Below are 19,580 nucleotides of genomic sequence, written 5' to 3'. Positions count from 1 at the left end.
AGCAGAGCTAAGGTTAAATAATATGCTAGGAGAGTCTATGCTGTTAGTTCTTATATTGTAGTTGGTTGATCGGTCATGAAGCCTTTCTGCCTCATTCTCTTGTGTGCTGCATGCTTATTAAGTTTTCACTCCTGAGTGAACAGCTTCCTCATGTGGCCTTTCAGAATTATGGAGAACCCCGAGTTGTTTCCATATTTTGGAGTGCTTGAAATTGAAGAAATGACAATGTTTGTATATAATTTGGGCAGATTTAAATGTTCCATAGCATTAATATATCTCTTATGATTCAGCTTCAATTGTGGATCACCTCAAAAATCAAAAGTTTTGAGGATCTTTGCAAATGTGAGGCTCTAGCTTTTCTACAGTTTTTAAATCCTTTCTCTACCTCTTTACATCCAGGGTGGGAATTTTTTAATGAAGAAAGCCAAGGATGATGGGATGTTCCATTTTTGGGGTGCATTTTTGAAGTCATTACACTGATGTTGAATGTAGTAAACTAAGTAACATGTTTCCCATGAGGTTTTTCTGGAAGCATCCTTCATTTGCTAACACTGGCTTACTTAGAACGGTTGGTGAAACTCAGAAAATCTAGGAAACTGTATGAACTATCGGTTTTGTCTATACAAGTTGATTACAAAAGAGCCTTCCTATTAATCTGATTTCTTTTAGAAATGAGTGGGTTATCAGTACTAATATTGATTGCTACTATAGGAATGTTGACGTGTTTTGAGATATCAGCCTGAAAAGCAAAATATACATGCATTTTTGGCTTCATTTGCAATTTTGAGTTCTCCCTCTTTTTTTTTGAGATAGAATCTTGCTCTGTAACCCAGGCTGGAGTGCAGTGGTGTGATCTCAGTTCACTGCAGTCTCCAACTCCAGGGCTCAGAAGAGTTGTTGAATGAAGCAATAGAGTTGTGACTTGTATGAGGCTTCTAATATGCCAGGCAGCAGATATCCAGTAAATCTCTTTGGGGACGTTCTATATACAAGGTTTATCATTTGTTTCTTTTGCAGTGGAAGTAGTAGTCATGCTCACGTTAACTCTAGGATATCCGTTCATTCACCTTTGGATGTGGGACACATAGATCTGCCAGAGCTGGAAACTGAAGACACATTGGAACTACAATTCCAGCAGCTCAGTCTTCCCCAGTTTTGTGTCTCCATTCTGGAATCAGCTGTTCCTCTCTTAAGAACAGGTTAGTTGTTTTTTGAAATCATAATTCTAATATAATTTGTATTTGTTTTGTATTTCTTTCTAGGATTTTCCTTCTCTTCTATGTTAGGGCCTTTGAAATCTATATTTACTTATTTTTTGGGATACAAATTTCTAAAAACATAAGGTCTTTATGATTTTTAAGTTAAATATGGATGGCATGGAGGGCTGTTCAGCTAGTCCTTCCATTTTATGGGTTTTTATTGGCATAGACTTTCACACGTATTATTATTTGTAGAATTTATCTATCCATTTTTTGCGTTCTTGCTGTCATCTTATTTTTTCTCTTTTTTCTTTTTGGATTGTATGGCTATTTTAAATTTGAGCACTGACAACATAGAGAAACTGGAAGAAGTTATAAAAGCTGGACTGGCATGAATAGGCCAGAATAAAAACCTTTGGCCTCTGGCCTTTTCCCTTTGGAAATTTTTGGAAGAGCTATCAGTTGTTCACTCTTCTCAATCATTTCTGACTCCTTCAGCCACTTAACATGTTAAAAACAAAACTTCAAAACTGAATTCTTACCTTTGTAGTAATTTTTCTTTAAAAATCGAGAAATATTTTGAGATTACATTTTTTGTTCAGATGTGCTAGGAAAATTTGAAGAGGTTTACTGAGATATACACTGGTATTTAGTTGTAATTTTACTGAACAATGGTAACAGCAATAACATGGCGGATGCCTACTGAGTCTAGTCATAAAACAACAGGTATCATGTATTTAGTCCCTACTGGTTCTACTGTCATACGTGGTTTTGTGTGCGTTATTTCGTGTATTCCTCATATCAACCCATTTTTTCCCTCCAATAGTGGTAGTTACTAATTTTATCTCCATTTTTACAAATGACGAAGCTGAGTTTTAGAGTGGTTTAGAAACTTGCCTGAAGTCAAGCAGCTAAGAGCAGGGACTTGACCCACAATTCTGAATCTAAAGTCCATGATCTTAAATACTTTAGCATTTTGCAAGGTTAAGAAAGTTTTAGAAAGCAGTAATGATTTTTATTCTCAAAATCTGTACATTTTCAGCATTTGATAAACTTGTCAAGATATAAATATAAGCAAGTTTTGCCCTTTTAAGTTTATACTGGCAAAGTAAAGAAATACATTCCAAGTTAATGAATGGTTCTTTGAGTCCTGTGGCTATTTTTTGCTACCTGGAGTTGATGGGGGAGAAAGAAGTAGGAAGGTGTATATTTGGAAAGCATTTAAAATGTTTTTATCCTGAGGGAAACTGTATACCCATACATTTTACTCAGTGAGTAAGTGCTTCTACTAGTTGGGACTCTATATTAATTCATATAATAATAATGTGAAATGAAGGAAGATCTGAACTTTGGCATCATACAGTACATATGTTTATTTGCCTGGTATGCTGAGAAGAACAGTTTTAGACTTTAATGATTCTGCATTTAACCTTTTCTTAATTTGCTTTAAAAAGTCAGATTTATAATTATAAGCTATGTCTTGGAACATAAAAACTTCTAAATGTTCTCCTGCCCTTTTGTGGTAAATTATGGCATGATTTGTAACTGTTCAGTCTCCAAGAAATTTCTAAGAGAATTTGCTCCAGCTGTTTTAGTGAAAAAATTAATCTAGATCCTTCCACTCTGGTAGTTTGTTTTACTTTGATTCATTCGAAGTTAAGCTTTGGGATGTGGGGCGGGAAAGTCTTGTGTGAATGTTCATCTCACATAGGATAATCGAAGTGGAGTCTTTGTTATTCTATCTGTGGAGAAACGAGGTTGCTTTGGTGGGAGTGACTTTGGTAAGTTTTTGGAGTTTAAGGTGAGTACAAATAGAGTTTCTTGAAGCTTCTTTAGCAAGTGCCAGCATGTTCATTTGTTCCTTTAGTTGCTCCAGTCCAAGCTTAGCTTCCCAGGCAACTCCTATGTGGGAAAATATTAATTTATGAGAAGGCTCAAGCCTTTGGTACTAAGTAGAAATTGTTGGAATACTTTTTCTTAACTTTTCTGGTGCTTTGTCACATACTACATGTAACACAGATGGTCTCTGGATTTGAAAAAACATTTTAATCTATCTCACAATACTTGTTGTTAGATTATTGCTACTTTCAATATCTTTCCCAATTATAGATGTATTTGATTTTTTATATAGCAAAGTAGTATTGTGACTGGAACAGAAGTCTTAAGTGTGGATGTCGATTGTGATTTCCCTATAGTTCTAAGAACATTAGAAAAAAAAAATTTTGGAGAATGACTAACTAGAAAATTGAGTAAAATGGTATTCAGCTGATTATTTTAAAGTTAAGTAACTTTTTCTCCTTTACTTTTTTCTGTTTGTATTCCTAGGTAGCAGACAAATGATAATAAGAGTTCTGGAATTGCTTGCAGTGGACATGACACTTATTGGTGAAGCAGTTTCAGCAGATATCTGGGATGACAGCAGCCTTTTTGGTATAGATATGGTGAGAATCAGTGTTTTCTTTGGGATATAGGGAATAGTATTTTTTAAAATTTTGGTTCTTTTAAGGTGGTTTCATTGTCTCATTAGTGTTCAAAATTTTTTTTCTTTTTGACTCAGTATGTCCCAGGCTTATTTTATAAATAGCCTGGAGCAGGCCTATTTTTCCAAAGATTCTGGTTACTTCTAATAGGGAAAGGTATATTAAGACCAGAACCAGGCCATTAGAGGTGCTTATAGCTACTGTGATACCATTATTTCCTTTTACAAACAATTAGGAAATATATATATTTAAAGATCGTGAATTTATGTTGCTATTTTTCTCATTTTAAATTTCTTTTTCTTATCCTTGCACTTGCTTGTAGAAAGTCTTCATTCCTAGCAATGTCAGCATAATTGCCTATTAGCTTTGACCTTAAACATACGTAAAATAGTTTCAGAACAGCAATATTTACATTACTATGAACAACTCTAATAAAAATTTCTAGATTTCCTGTCAGTTATTTTTGACATTGACTAATCTCACTAGGGATATATAGTCAAAATACTGTGCCTTAAAGCTTCTGTCACCAATTCAGCATACAATTATATTTGTTTTCACTTTTGGGAATTGTTTTTTCTTCATAAAAATGTAGCTCAGCAATGCCTTCCTGCCATTCGGTTACCTTTAAGATGTTTTCCTGATTGGTAGTCGTTTTTATTTTCTGGCTTATTTTTTCTGTTGCTATTTTATTTTTGCAAATGTAAGCAACTGAGTATGTAGGTTCTTATGCTCTCCCCATCCTGCATAAAAGGTAGTATGTTGTATACACTCTTTTGCACCTTATTTTTATTACTTAAAAAATATGTCCTGCATGCATAGAATAGTAGGTATGGGGATTATTCCCTATCTATCTACACGTGAGATTTTCTCATTCTTTTTTATACATAGCAAATGCTTCATTGTGTATTTGTTAACCCAGCCTCTTATTGATGGATGTTATCGTTAATTATGTACAATAAATAATGAGCTTATGCTATTTCATAAATGTACAGTTATGTCTCTAGGGTAGATTTATTTAAGTGGGCACGCTCTTTTTAAAAAAGCTTTTATTTAGGTTCAGGGATACATGTGCAGGTTTGTCATATAGGTAAACTGTGTGTGATGGAGGTTTGGTGTACAGATTGTTCTGTCACCCAGGTAATCAGCATAGTACCCAATAGGTAATTTTTCTGATCCTTTCCCTCCACCCACTCTCCACCCTCGAGTAATCCCTGGTGTCTGTTGTTCCCCTCTTTGTGTCCATGTGTTCTCATTGTTTAGCTCCCACTTATAAGTGAGAATATGCAGTATTTGTTTTTCTGTTCCTGGATTAGTTTGCATAGGATAATGGCTTCCAGCTCCATCCATGTTGCTGCAAAGAACATGATCTCATGCATTTTTATGGCTACATAATATTCATTGGAGTATGTATACCACACTTGTGTTAATCAGTGTGCCATTGACAGGCATTTAGGTTAATTCAGTGTCTTTGATACTGTGAATAGTGCTGCAGTGAGCATACACCTGCATGTGTCTTTATGGTAGAATGACCTCAAGTAATCCGCCCACCTCAGCCTCCCAAAGTGCGGGGATTACAGACATGAGCCACCGCACTCGGCCGAGCCATGCTGTAATGTACAGCAATTCCTCACTCAGCACATCGTAGATAGGCTTTTGGAAACTGTGACTTTAAACAAATGGACTTATAACACACCCAATTATTTTTTCTCCATCAGCATTTAGTGAAATGGCATGGAACTTGTAATGCTGTTTCATTAAAGTCAGTTTCCAAGAACGTGTTGACCATGTTAAGTGAAGGCTTACTGTAGTTTATTCATTTTATTTCTGAGTGGTATTACATTGTTTAGACATACCACAGTTTGTTTATCCATTCACCTGTTGGTGGACATTTGGGTTCTTTCTAGTTATTACAAATAACATTCCTATGGACATTGAGTTGTTCAACATCTTCAGCATCTTTTTTTTGTGGTGGGGGAGAGGGCATTCTAATGCGTAATGGTATCTTACTAGGTTTTAATTTGTATTTCCCTAGTGACTGATGATATTAAGCATCTTCTGTAATTATTAGTGAGGAAGTTTAGGTCTTTTTAAAGCACTTATTCTTAAGTATTTTATTCTTTTCAATGCCATTGTGAATGAAAAATTTAAAAATGTTTTGGATTGTTCAGTTGTTTTTTTTTTGGAAGGGAGGAAGGCAGGAAGGGAGGAAGGGAGGAGGGAGAGAGAGAAGGGAAGGAAGGAAATCAGGCAATGAGAGAGACATTGCCGACCTGGATCTAGAGATCTACAAGTTGATTTCTTTTTTTTTTCTTTTTTTGAGAGAAGGAAAGAAAAAAAAGGAGTGAAGGAGAGGAAGAAAAAGAGGGAGAGAGAATGGAAATGTTGCTTTATTCTTAAAAAAATGGGTATTAATAATGGCCAATCAATGTTTCATTTAAACCTATGAGTAGGTGTGATGTGGTATTGACAAGAATGTATATTTTGTGTATTTAAAGTGGAGGGCTCTATAAATATTTATTAAGTTTACTTGTTCCGGATCTGAGTTTGAGTCCTTGATATCCTTATTAATTTTCTGTCTCATTGAGTCTAAGTCTCTATGTATCTGGGTGTTAGGATCGTTAGCTCTTGTTGTTGCATTGATCCTTTTACCACTATATCTTTGTTGCTTTAAAATCTATTTTTATCAGATATGAGAATTGCAACTCCTGCTTTTTAGTTATTTATTTATTTATTTTTGCTCTCCATTTGGTTGGTAAATCTTTCTCCATCCCTTTGTTTTGAGTCTTTGTGTTTCCTTGCATGTGAAATGGGTCTGGATGTAACATGCCGTTGGGTTTTGGCTGTATCTTTTGATTGGGGGATTTAGTTGATTTAAATTTAGGATTACTGCCATTTGATGTTAACTGGATGTTTTATCCATTCGTTGATGTAAATTCTTCTTTATGTTGATGCTCTTAACTTTTTGGTATATTTTTAGAAAGGCTAATACTGGTTGTTTCTTTCTATGTGTAATGCTTCTTTCAGAAGCTCTTGTAAAGCAGGCCTGGTGGTAATAAAATCTCTTTTTATTGTACTTGCTTGTTCATACAATATTTTATTTTTCCTTCACTTGTGAAGCTTAGTTTGGCTGGATATGAAATTCTGGGCTGAAAGTTCTGTTCTTTAAGAATGTTGAATATTGGCCCCCACTCTCTTCTGGCTTGTAGAGTTTCTGCTGAGAGATCTGCTATAAGTCTGATAGGCTTCCCTTTGTGGGTAACCTGACCTTTCTCTCTGGCTGCCCTTAGTATTTTCTCCTTCATTTCAACCCTGGTGAATCTAATGATTATGTGCCTTGGGGTTGCTCTTCTTGAGGAATATCTTTGTGGCGTTCTCTGTATTACTTGGGGTTGAATATTGTCCTGCTTTGCTAGTTTAGGAAAATTTTCCTTAATAATATCCTGAAGAATATTTTCCATCTTGGATTCATTCTCTCCGTCGCATTCAGGTACACCTATCAAACGTAAATTTGGTCTTTTCAAAGTCCCATATTTCTTGGAGACTTTGCTCATTCCTTTTTAGCCTTTTTTCTCTAATCTTGTCTTCTCATTTTATTTCATTAAGTTGGACTTTGACCTCTGATATCCTTTCTTCTGCTTGAACAATTTGAGTGTTTAAACCTGTGCATACTTCTCAGAGTTCCCATATTGTATTCTTCAGTTCCATTAATTCACTTATATTTCTCTCTAAGTTGTCTGTTCTCATTAGGATTTCCTCAAACCTTTTTTCAAAGTGCTTAGTTTCTTTACATTGGGCTACAACATGTTCTTTTAACTCACAGAAGTTTCTTATTATCCATCTTCTGAAGCCTGATTCTGTTAATGGGATGTGCTCGTTCTCCATCAAGTCTTGTTCCCTTGTTGATGAGGAACTGTGATCCTCTTTAGAGGGAGAGGCATTCTGATTTTGAGTATTCTAAGCCTTTTTACGCTGGTTTCTTCCCATCATTGTAAATTTATCCACCTGTCGTCTTTGTAATTACCAACTTTCAAATTAGGTCTCTGAGTGGACATCCAAGTTGTTAATTCCCAGGGCTGAAATATGAGCAACCCACTGCACCGGCCAAAACAGCGGTGTTAAGACTGATGGTGCTTTTCTGCCTGGGAATCTCCAGTCTGGCTTCCTTCTTGAGACCGTAATAGGTGACTCTGCCTTCCCGGAGCTCCAGACCTAGGTCAGCAGGGGAACCAGTCCCGTTTACTCTGCACCAAGAGCTGCTGTGCCGGCCACAAGAGTCTCAGTGGCAACCCGTGTGGCTCCTCCAAACCTCAGTCAGAAGGGGAACCAGTCCTGTTTACTCTGCACGAGAGCTGCCATGCCGAGGTGCCTGGCGAAACCACTGCGCCGGCCATAAGAGTTGCGCTGGCGACCTGTGCAGCTCCTCCACTGGGAATCTTCTGCTCCATGAGCATCCAAAATTTGTCTGAAAGTGTGGCAATTTGTCTGAAAGTGTGGCGTCCTCTCGTTCTCTGCGCTTTCACTGGGAGCTGCAATCCCGAGATGTTAGCGATCAGCCATCTTGGATCGTTCCTGTTCACTGTTAATATATAGAAATACAATTGATTTTTGTGTATTGCTCTTCTATTTAGTGGCCTTGCTGAACTTACTAGTTCTGATAAGTTTATTTTCTTCTTTTCTTTTTATTTTTTTCTGGGTAGACCCCTTAGGATTTTCTACCTATAAAATCATGTTATCTATGAATAAAAACAGTTTTAAGATCATCTTATCTGTGAATAGATACAGTTTTATTTCTTTCGGCTCAATCTGGATACCTTTTAATTTTTTTGAATTGCCTAATTACCCTGGCCTAGAACCTTTAGTTTAATGTTGGATGGATGTGGTGAGAGCCTCCTTCATGATCTTAGAGGGGAAGCATTCAGTCTTTCCATTAAATATAATATTAGCTCTACTACTTTTGTAGTTTGTAGATGCCTTTATAAAGTTGAGGAAGTTTCCTGTATTCTTAGTGTATTGAAATTTGATCGTGAATCATTATTGTGTTTTGTCAGATCTCTTTTGTCTCTGCTGAGATGATCATTTAGCTTTTTGAAGAGCAGAAATACTTAATTTTGATGAGGTTTAGTTTCTTAGTTTTTCTTTTATGGATCATGCTTTTGATATTTTATCTAAGAAATCTTTCCCTAACCTGAGATACAAAGAATGTTTCCTGTGTTTTCTTTTAGAAATATTACATAATGCTTTAGGTTTTAGATCTTTGATTAATTTTGAGTTGATTTTTGTATATAGTTCAAGGTAAGGAATGAACTTTTTTCTTATGGGTATACAATTACTTTCTCAGCACTGTTTGTTCAAATGACTATCCTTTCTTGCCTAAATTTCTTACCAACAGACTATATATGGGTTTACCTCTGGACTCTATTTGATCAGTTTTCTCTTATGATGCCAATACCCAACTGACTTAATTATTGTAGCTTATAGTAAGTCTTGAAGTCAGGTAGTATAAGTCCTTCAACTTTGTTCTTGTTTTAGAAAGTTGTTTTGGCCATTTTAGCCAAAATAAATGTATTTTCAACATCAATCAAATTTGTCAATTTCTACAAAACAAAAAAAGCCTGCTATGGTTTTGAATGGAATTGAGTTGAATTTGTAGATCAATTTAGGAAAAATCGACATCTTAATAGTATTGGGTCTTCTTTTTTTTTTTGAGACGGAGTTTCGTTCTTGTTACCCAGGCTGGAGTGAGTACAATGGCGTGATCTTGGCTCACCGGCTCACCGCAACCTCCGCCTCCTGGGTTCAGGCAATTCTCCTGCCTCAGCCTCCTGAGTAGCTGGGATTACAGGCATGTGCCACCATGCCCAGCTAATTTTTTGTATTTTTAGTAGAGACGGGGTTTCACCATGTTGACCAGAATGGTCTCAAAATCCTGACCTCAAGGGGTTTGCCCAGCGTGGCCTTGCAGAGTGCTGGGACTACAAGCGTGAGCCACCACGCCTGGCCTTATTTTTAGCTCTTTAATTTGTCTCTGCAATGTTTTGAAGTTGTCAGTATATAGGTCTTTTACATCTGAGTATTTCAGTTTTGGGACTTGTCCACTGGCTGATTTTTCTCTTTATGGATCTTCGTATTTGATATGTGTAGTAATTTCTGATTGGATGCTGTACCTTTTCAATAGTACCATGTTGAGTATCTTGATTTTTTATTTTGCCCTTTTAGAAGCACTTTGGGAGGGTTCTGAAGCACTTTGAGAGGCCAACATGGGTGCATTGCTTGAAGCCAGGAGTTTGAGATCAACCTAAGCAACAAAGCGAGACCTTATCTCTACAAAAAATAGTAACGTTAGCTGGGCATGGAAGTGCACACCTGTAGTCCCAGCTATTTGGAAAGCTGAGGCAGGAGGATCACTTGAACCCAGAAGTTTGAGACTGTTAGGTGACTATGTGTTACTTGCAGAGAAGTTTGATTTTCTCAAGACTTAAAAAATTTTGCTAGAATGGGTCTAAAATAGCAGTTTTCAACTAAGGGTAATTTTGCCTCCCAGAGGATGTTTAGCAATATCAGGAGCCATTTTTGATTGTCACACCTGGAGTGGAACTTCCGGCTTCTAGTGGATAGCAGCCAGAACAGCTCTCCACAACAAATAATTTTTTGGCTCAGGATGTCAGAAAACCTTGAGAAAGTGTTGAGGTTGAGAAACCCTGATCTAGAAGAACCTTTGCTTGGGGTTAAACTGTTCCTGAGGTGTGACCCTTTGGGACCTCTATTGAATGTTCAAAGTGATTAATGATGACTCTACTCTGGGTGGTTGAAGCTTGAGTTTTATTGTCTTGTATGAGCTCTGGGAGTTGTTCAGTTTAAATCTCAGTGATCACTTTTGGCCTATAGAGTATCTTCCTAAAATCTAAGCCACCTAATCTCAGCATGGACTGGATGAAAACTTGTTTAGGTTTCTGAATCTCTTTCTTTGCATAGCTCTCCCGCAATTCCTAACCATCTCAACTTCCAGAAGCATCTTCATCTCCTAAAGGCATTGAGACTGTCAGACTCTGGGTTTCCCTTGCCTGTGTTTGCTGTACAGTAATTGTTTTCAGGTATAGTAGGACTCTTATTGCTTATTTTCCTTCTCTGGCATCACAGTCCTGCACTGCCTACTGTGCCACTTTCTAGTTAATTTCTTGGGAAGGACAGAAGAAGTCCTTGTTATCATTTCAGGGCTGGAATTGGAAGTTTTACATAAAGTTTTAAACTATGTCATTTAAGCAACTGGCCTATCTGTGAGTTATTAGGGGCTTAAATGTACATTTATCTACAGTGAAAATTCAGGATCAGCTTTAGAGTAATTATTCAAAGTGTGGAGAGATCAGAAGGATACCTTGTTTTTTGCTGTTTGTATTTCAGTACAGTAATTTTAGAAAATATGGCATTAAATTTTTTTTTTGCAAGAAGTGTTTTGGTAAGTAATATTTTGCATGAGTAATCAACATGTGTACAGTAGGAGCTTTAGTAATGTTGTATTTTAACATAATATTTAAGAGATCTATGGACTACCAGTGTGTGTCTCCATGTAACTGGAAACCATGTCTTTTTTTTAACATTTCAAAGTATCATAAATCATTTGTCATTTTATATCTTTCATTTTGAAATTGTCATCTGATAACCTTGCCCACCTTGAAGATTTGGTATTCTATCTGTTCTGTTAATATGAATTGCTAGTGTCTGGTCTTCCTTCTTCTCCCTTTCTTCCTTCCCCTCTCCTTCCCTCCCTCCCTTTTTGCTGCCTTGTCAAGGCAGTAGAATAAAAATTTATTAGTCATAAAAATATATATTGACTCTTATACAGCTGTCAGTTTTTTTCTCATTATGTTATTTTGATGTAAGTCGGTCTATACTGAATTAAACATTGTTACAGGCTGTCTGAGGCCTTGTGAATAGAGATCTGAACATAAAAAAAATAGGTATTTACATAATAATACCCATGTAAGAAAGAAATCCAAACTTATTTTTTTTCATAACACGAACCTCTTGAAAAGGGAAACAAATTGCATATTTTAAAATAGGTGTATTTTCAAGTCTTTTATTTTCTGAGAATGGTTCTTAATTTTGTTTTTTCTTTAATCCTTAAGATTATCACACTATTTTTTAGTACTTTTAGGAGATTTTTCACATACTGAAGGTTTTCAACAAGTAAATTTTTCCTTTGAAGTGCAAGGAATGCTTTATCAGTTGTTTCTTAAATTAACTTCAATTTTCTTGGCCAGAACATTTATCTGTAAAAGTTAGTCATTCACTTTTAACTTTTGGCTGCTGGTACTTTATGATTCAATGAATTATTTTTACTTTAAAGGTTAATTCTGTGGTACAAGCGCCAGTTGGTATGTTAGAAATGCTAAATAAAACAGAAGTACTTGAAATTATATTTGATTTACTTTTACTTGTTTAAAAAGAATAAATGTCTCTTTTCTTTGGCTATATTTTAAAAGAAGCAAACAAGTAGAATTTCTTAATGTTTGTACTTTTGCTAATTTTCAAAAGAAAGACAGAAGCAGTATTTCTGTTGTGTCATTAAGGAAACAAAATAATAAATGTGTTGTTACCAGTTTAGAAATTGAGTACCTGAGGATATTTTATCAAATATCTAGGTATTTCTACACAGTGCTAATATCAGTAGCATCAATTCTATCTGGAATTATAATTCAGTATGTAAGGGAATTTCAGTTCTCCCCCCAAATTGAATATTTTTATATCACTTGAAGTAAATAAAAGAAAAAATATTTTCACCAAAATTAATTATGCTGATCTAAAATGTGTCACATCTCATTCTCCCTAGTCTTTCACCATCAAATCTGGGTCTGTTTTTTCCTTATTTACATGCTGAGATAGGTTCAAGGTGTAAGGAGAAAGGAGTTTTCACCTCCTACCAGATAACCTAGACTCTTAGGTCTGTCTTCTGTTCCTTTTCAACATTTCTTCTGTGTCATTCCTGTCATGCAGTTATTGAAAAGCGGTCTTTTCATCTTTATGACTCATTGCTTCTAAATTCCCATCCGACCTGCCGTGAACTGGTAACTTCGACATCAACACTTTTGGTAGAATTGTAGAGTGTTGGTAGAACTTCAAGAAGGGCTAAGAGGATTGCGAAAGAAACTAAAGATAGGACTTTGTGTCTAGTAAGGGCTCATTAAGGATATTTGGACCAGAGCGTGAATTGATAACTGGGATAGTGGGATCTCTAATTACATAGACCTCCCCTGCTGCTGCCACCATTCCGAAGACAGTTATTTTAATTCACATTTCTTCGTTGCCTATTAATATATGCTAGGCACTTGGGGTGTCAAATAAGTAAGATGTAGTGCTCTTCATGCCTGTGAGTGACAGATACTTTTAATGTGACATTAGTAAAACAGATAAGCATAGAGGGATAACAGTTAAACTAAGATAGTTTAAATATAGCACTATATATCAGACACTAAGCACTATTTATGAAGTCTTTTAATTATCATGACTCTGTAAATTAGATAACTGAGGCACAATTTATTTTTCAAGGTCACCTGAGGTTTTGTATTTCTAGCCATCACTATGAACTATGAACTTGGAGGTCAGTGAGGGCTTTTTTTTTTTTTTTTTTGAGACAGAATCTCACTTTGTTGTCCAGGCTGGAGTGCAGAAGCAGTTCTCATGCCTCAGCCTCCCACATAGCTGGGATTACAGGCATGTGCCACCACTCCTGGCAAATTTTTGTATTTTTAACAGAGACTGAGTTTTGCCATGTTGGCCAGGCTAGCCTTGAACTCCTGGACTCAAGTGATCCTTCTGCCCTTGCCTCCCAAAGTGCTGGGATTTATAGGCATGAGCCACCATGCCTGGCCTCAGTGAGGGCTTTTTGTAGATCTGAATGAACTGAATTTTAAATTACAAGTCGGATTTGGCCAAGCAAATAAAATAATATATTTATTTTTTAATCTGGTGGAGACTAAGAATGAATCATGAGCCATGACAAAGAGACATGGATAGTTCTAATCAGAGATAAAGGATAGGGCTGGTAGTAGCTAGAACACAAGCACTTAGAGCATGAAATGTGAGTTGCAAATAGTGGAGAGAAACCTGTGGGATAATTGAGGATCTTCTCTAGGGGGCTTTGACATGGTGCTGAGTAGCTCTGCCTTCCTCTGAAGGCAGGAAAAGATTGCTTATAATCAGGGAAGTGCCTGATGAGATTGGCATGAGGAACTGTGACTGGCTGCAGTGTGGAAGGCCCATTGGAAGCATGTGAGGGGCAGAGCCTGCTGCAGTTACTCCAGGTGCCTTGTGGAATCCTACGACCCATTGTATATTGTGGAGATAGTATATAAATTGTGTTTATGCTATAAAATCTGTTTTATTGGTAATCAAGATATTCTGCTAATCTGGCATTTCAGTTTTATACCTTCTGTTGTAACAATTATGACTATCCTATGAAAACTGGCTCCCCCCAACCCATCAACTCCTTTAGTGTTGTTGTTTAAACATCTTTAGCCCAAAGAATTAAAAATGTGGGCCAGTTATTATTGTTTTTCAGTCCTTTCCTCAAAAACAAAAGAAAACCAAAAAACTAATTTTTTTTTTTTTTTTTGCTTAGAAGAAATGTTGGAAATAGAACTGCAAAACTCATTCTTATAGCATTTGCTTTATTTTGAGAACTACTCAATTCATCATTAGAATTAGCAAGGTTATTTTAAACAATTTCACAAGTAAATAGACTTTTAGGAAAAAGCCCTACAATGCTGACATGGTAAATATATTTATTGATTTAAGTTGTAAATTATCAAAGTTAATCTTGAATAATAGAGACATTATTCTTAGATGTAGTACTGTTTTAATGGATACATACTATATAGAGGAATTAATTGCCTGTCAATATAAGACTGTCACTGTATTTTCAGTTTGTTTTCTCTAGACCAGTAGTTATTTGTATGAGGATGTTTTAGTTTTTCTGTTTTAATTTTATAAGGGTTGTTCTACTTTTGGTTTAACTATTTATTACTTTTTAGTTTTATTTCTTGGTGGATCAGAGAAAATATAGCCTTAAATATACATTGAAGTTTTCTATGTGGTGAAGTATTTTTAAAGTTAATTTTTGTCAGTGTTTCTTGGAGACTCGAAGAGAAGTTATATTCTTTGCAATGTTCAAAGTTTATGTCTATTAATTTTATTAAGTGTGAAAAGACTAAGATAAAATCTATAACTCCATATCAATAACAAGTTTGTTGATGTTCTGCGTTATTTAGATCACAGACTTATTTTTATTGAGTCGCTATTGTTAAACATTTCATCAGTAGAAAATTATTCTAATTTATTTTGCCCTAAGTTATTCACTATTTGTATTCTTAGATTTTTTTTTGTTTTTATTTTACTACACATTGAATTTTTAACCTTTTATGCACGAAGATTTTTCTTTTTTAACTCTTAATCCCATGACAGTTAAGTATTTTTGTATGTATAAATTTTCAATTTTTGTTTTTTACTTCCATATGAAATTATGTTTCATTTATAGGAAAATTTAAACTTTTTATGGTATAGTTATGCTTGGTGGCTACTCAAAAGTTTTTGCTTTTCTTTGCTATGTAGATTATTTTGTCTTCCTTACTTCTGCAGTGACATTGCTATACAACCATTAGCATTATCTACACAATATTAAACAGTAAACCCCCATTCTGCCTACCCCCAACCCCTGGTACGTCATATAATAAGTGGAATCTATATTTGTCTTTTTATATCTGGCTTATTGTACTTTTGTATTTGGCTTATTTTATGTTTTAAAGGTTCATCCATGTTGCAGCATGTATCAGAATTTAATTCCTTTTGAAGGCTCAATACCATTTTTTTTTTTCTTCCAAGATGGAGTCTCACTCTATCACCCAGGCTGGAATGCAATGGTGCGATCTCAGCTCACTACAATCTCTGCCTCCTGGGTTCAAGCCATTCTCCTGCCTCAGCTTCTTAAGTAGCTGGGATTACAGGTCTGTGCCACTATGACTGGCTAAGTTTTATATTTTTAGTAGAGACGGGTTTCACCATGTTGGTCAGGCTGGTCTTGAACTCTTGACCTCGTGATCTGTCTGCCTCAGCTTCTCAAAGTACTGGGCGTGAGCCACCGTTCCCGGCCCCCTTTTCTTGTATGTATACACAACATACCACATTTTGTGTCTGCATTTCAGTGGCCACTTGCACTGTTTCCACCTTTTGGCTGTTGTGAATAGTGCTGCTATGAACCTGGGTGTGTATACATCTCTCTTTGAAACCCTGCTTTCAGTTCTTTTGGGTGTATACCCAGAAGTGGAATTTGCTGGATTATATGAGAATTCTGTGTTTAATTTTTTTGAGGAACTGCCATTATGTTTTCCACAGTAGCTGCACTGTTTTACATTCCCACCAGCAATACAGAAAAGTTCCAGATTTTCCATATCCTTGGAAATGACATGTGACTTTTGGGCCTCATACCTTTTAGTTGTTCCCTGTATCGTCATCCTTGAATTAAAAAAATTATGATATGTTAGATTTTTGTTTCTAGTTTGCAGGTATTTCTCATTTTTATTTTCATATGTTTTCAGTTGAAAATTGAAGGTAAGAACTTTAGCATTTTTTTTTCTTTCTTTCTTTCTTACTGAGGGCGGCCTTTTTTTAACCCACTGGTTTATGGAGGCATATCTGGCATATACTTTGGTCTATACTGATGTGACTTACAAGTCAGTCTGCTATGCATAGCTTCTTCTTCATATTTAATGTATACCTTTCAGTTTAAAAGGTATTATTTCTCTTGGAGTAGTAAATTATTTAAAATTTATGATGCCATAACATTTTCCACTTGAAACCTTATTTGAAGAGAGACAGAGTTTATACAGTTAGATATTTAATTGCTTTTTAATTGTTTGACTTTCCTTGATTTGTTTCTTTAGAACTGTTGGTATCAATTTGAGGACAGGGATCATGTCTCTTGTACTAATGCATTTTTTCCATTATGCCTGCCACTGTGTTAGGCGTATAGTCAGCATACGGAATATTTGACGAGGGTTTCCCTGTGAATGTTCCAAATTAGAACAGTAGAAACTAGGAGGAATTTATGGTTCATCACCTTTTGTATTTTATTCATTGCTGAAGAGTCATATTAAATACATAAAGGTTATTAGTTGTATTTTCAAAATGTAGGGGGTTTATCATTCTTTTGCGCTTTTTAAATTATGTCAGCAGATATCGGTAATTCTCAGAGAGGGGAATACATTTTGGTTTGTTTTCCTATTTCATGATAATGATAATATTTTAAACTATTCTCAGTGGCTTTTGTACACTGGCCCCTAAAATTAGTTGTTTTTTTCTCTTTTATGTTGTGTAAATGTTTTTAGAAAGAGAAACTGCTCCTGGTGTTGGGAGCCCTTGGAGAAACTATGTGCTACCATAAGAGTAGTGTCAGTTTGGAACAATCAGAGGTGATGCTTGTGCACCACAGAATGGCCTTTATCAGCATTTCACTGTTTGCAGTTCGACTGTTGCAAGCGCTTCTCCCTGTTGAAAAGGTAAGGTAGGTGATGCTGCTCATTTGTAGTTTACTGACTATTATAAATAGTTGCTGCGTTGTAAATTTCTTCTGATCTTTTCATGGTGTGAAGGTATTGTGCTTTAGGACATTTTCAAAATAGTGTAACAAAGATTATATGGGAAATGTAGAAATTGAACAATGGTTAACATTTTGAATAATTTTGCAAATCATTTGATAGGAAATTATTTTTAATTTGCAGTTGTTTTTATTGTGTATGTTTTATTGCAGGCTGTGCATTTGTTTGTTTTTCCCTTCACTTGTTCGTTCAGTGAATAGTTTATTGATTGCCTACAATGGGCTGGCAATGTTACATGCTGGATGTAAAACTGAGTAGGTTAGAATGAGTCCCTGGCCCCATAGAACTTAGTTTTGTAAAAGACAAGACTTGCTGTTATCTCTATGTATATGTATGTGTATACATGTATATGTTTGACTTATTTAATTTCTTTGGTAACTTTGGAATCACTTGAAGAGATTATGTCTTATATACTAATACATTTTTCCATATATATATACATATATAATTGGTACACTTGATGTATCTTTTAATTGATTGAAGGTCATTGAAAGCCTACTGATCTTATCTCTGCAGTGAGTGTCTTGATTCTTATCATTAATATCAAGAGTAGCCTTTCCTTCTCTTCAGCTAGGTACATGTCAGAGTTTTTTTATTTTTATTATTATACTTTAAGTTCTGGGGTACATGTGTAGAACACGCAGGTTTGTTACATAGGTATACACGTGCCCTGGTGGTTTGCTGCATCCATTACCCCATCATCTACATTAGGTATTTCTCCTAATGCTATCCCTCCCCAATCCCCCCACCCCCTGCTATCCCTCCCCTAGCAACCCACCCTGCTTCAGGCCCCAGTGTATGATGTTCCCCTCCCTGTGTCCATGTGTTCTCGTTGTTCAACAGCCACTTAGGAGTGAGAACATGCCATGTTTGGTTTTCTGTTCTTGTGTCAGTTTGCTGAGAATGATGGTTTCCAGCTTTATTCATGTCCCTGCAAAGGACATGAACTCATTCTTTTTTATGGCTGTATAGTATTTCATGGTGTATATGTGCCGCATTTTTTTAATCCAGTCTATCATTGATGGGCATTTGGGTTGGTTCCAAGTCTTTGCTATTGTGAATAGTGCCACAATAAACATATGTATGCGTGTGTCTTCATAATAGAATGATTTGTAATCTTTTGGGTATTTGCCCAGTAATGGGATTGCTGGGTAAAGTGGTATTTCTAGTTCTAGATCCTTGAGGAATTGCCCCACTGTCATCCACCATGGTTGAACTAATTTACACTCCCACCAGTAGTGTAAAAGCATTCCTATATCTCCATATCCTCTCTAGCATCTGTTTTTTTAATGATCGCCATTCTAACTGGTGTGAGATGGTATCTCGTGGTTTTGATTTGCATCTCTCTAATGACCAGGGATGATGAACTATTTTTCATGTTTGTTGGCTGCATAAATGTCTTCTTTTGAGAAATCTGTTGATATCCTTCACCCACTTTTTGATGGTGGTATTTGTTTTTTTCTTGTAAATTTGTTTAAGTTCTTTGTAGATTCTGGATATTAGCCCTTTGTCAGATGGGTAGATTGCAAAAAAAAATTTCCCATTCTATTGGTTGCCAGTTTAATGATAGTTTCTTTTGCTGTGCAGAAGCTCTTTAGTTTAATTAGATCCTATTTGTCAATTTCGGCTTTTGTTGTCATTGCTTTTTGTATTTTAGTCCTGAAGTCCTTGCCCATGCCTATGTCCTGAATGGTATTGCCTAGGTTTTCTTCTAGAGTTTTTATGGTGTTAGGTCTTTACTTATTCACTGTTTCCCAGGTTCCTTGACACATGGAATATTAACAATAGTTTCCATTGCTGCTTCAGAAATTATTTTCTAGTTAGCATATGTTAATGTCATGGAAACGTTTCTTTTTCTTGTTTTATTTATTCAAAATACTGTTAGCAGTGCTTTAGTTTCTAAGTGTTAATCAAGTTGGTTTCTGAGGACTGTCCTAAGTTTTTATATTTGTTGTACTTTCTGTACGTTACTGGTGTGTTTTGTATTTTAGTAACCCACGGGATTTTTTTTTTGGTCACATGCATTTCTCTTGAAGGTATCCTGCTGTTTCCTTTCTGACAGCAACTTAATTGCTTAATATTTTTATTTTAGCAACTTATCAAAAGATTTTCAGAAGACACATCTGGTAAGATTAAATGTCCGGGTTTTTTTTGATTCAACTAGTTAATATTTGGGAATTTGTTTTATGTCTAAACTTAACCATATTTGTAGTTTGAGTTGTGTAATATATGATTTCAGACCCTAATATGTCTTT

At 35.7% G+C, this 19,580-nt stretch overlaps 1 protein-coding gene across 8 annotated transcripts in view; it reads left to right on the top strand.

Annotated features, from left to right (window-relative positions):
• The window catches only part of RTTN (rotatin), a 180,895-nt gene that overhangs the window by 13,895 nt on the left and 147,420 nt on the right, over positions 1-19,580 (top strand). For 7 of the 8 annotated variants that reach the window (XM_078346992.1, XM_035271328.3, XM_054244299.2 and 4 more), the window contains 3 exons: positions 1,018-1,199; positions 3,525-3,640; positions 17,056-17,226. In XM_078346992.1, coding sequence (XP_078203118.1) covers positions 1,018-1,199; positions 3,525-3,640; positions 17,056-17,226 — 469 coding nt within the window. Of the gene's footprint in view, positions 1-1,017; positions 1,200-3,524; positions 3,641-17,055; positions 17,232-19,580 lie in introns of all 8 variants that reach the window. The other variant, XM_078346995.1, reaches the window with a different exon arrangement.

Source organism: Callithrix jacchus, chromosome 13 (genome assembly GCF_049354715.1).
Source record: "Callithrix jacchus isolate 240 chromosome 13, calJac240_pri, whole genome shotgun sequence".
Taxonomy (NCBI): Eukaryota; Metazoa; Chordata; class Mammalia; order Primates; family Cebidae; genus Callithrix; species Callithrix jacchus.
This window is presented reverse-complemented; position numbering and strand designations above follow the sequence as displayed.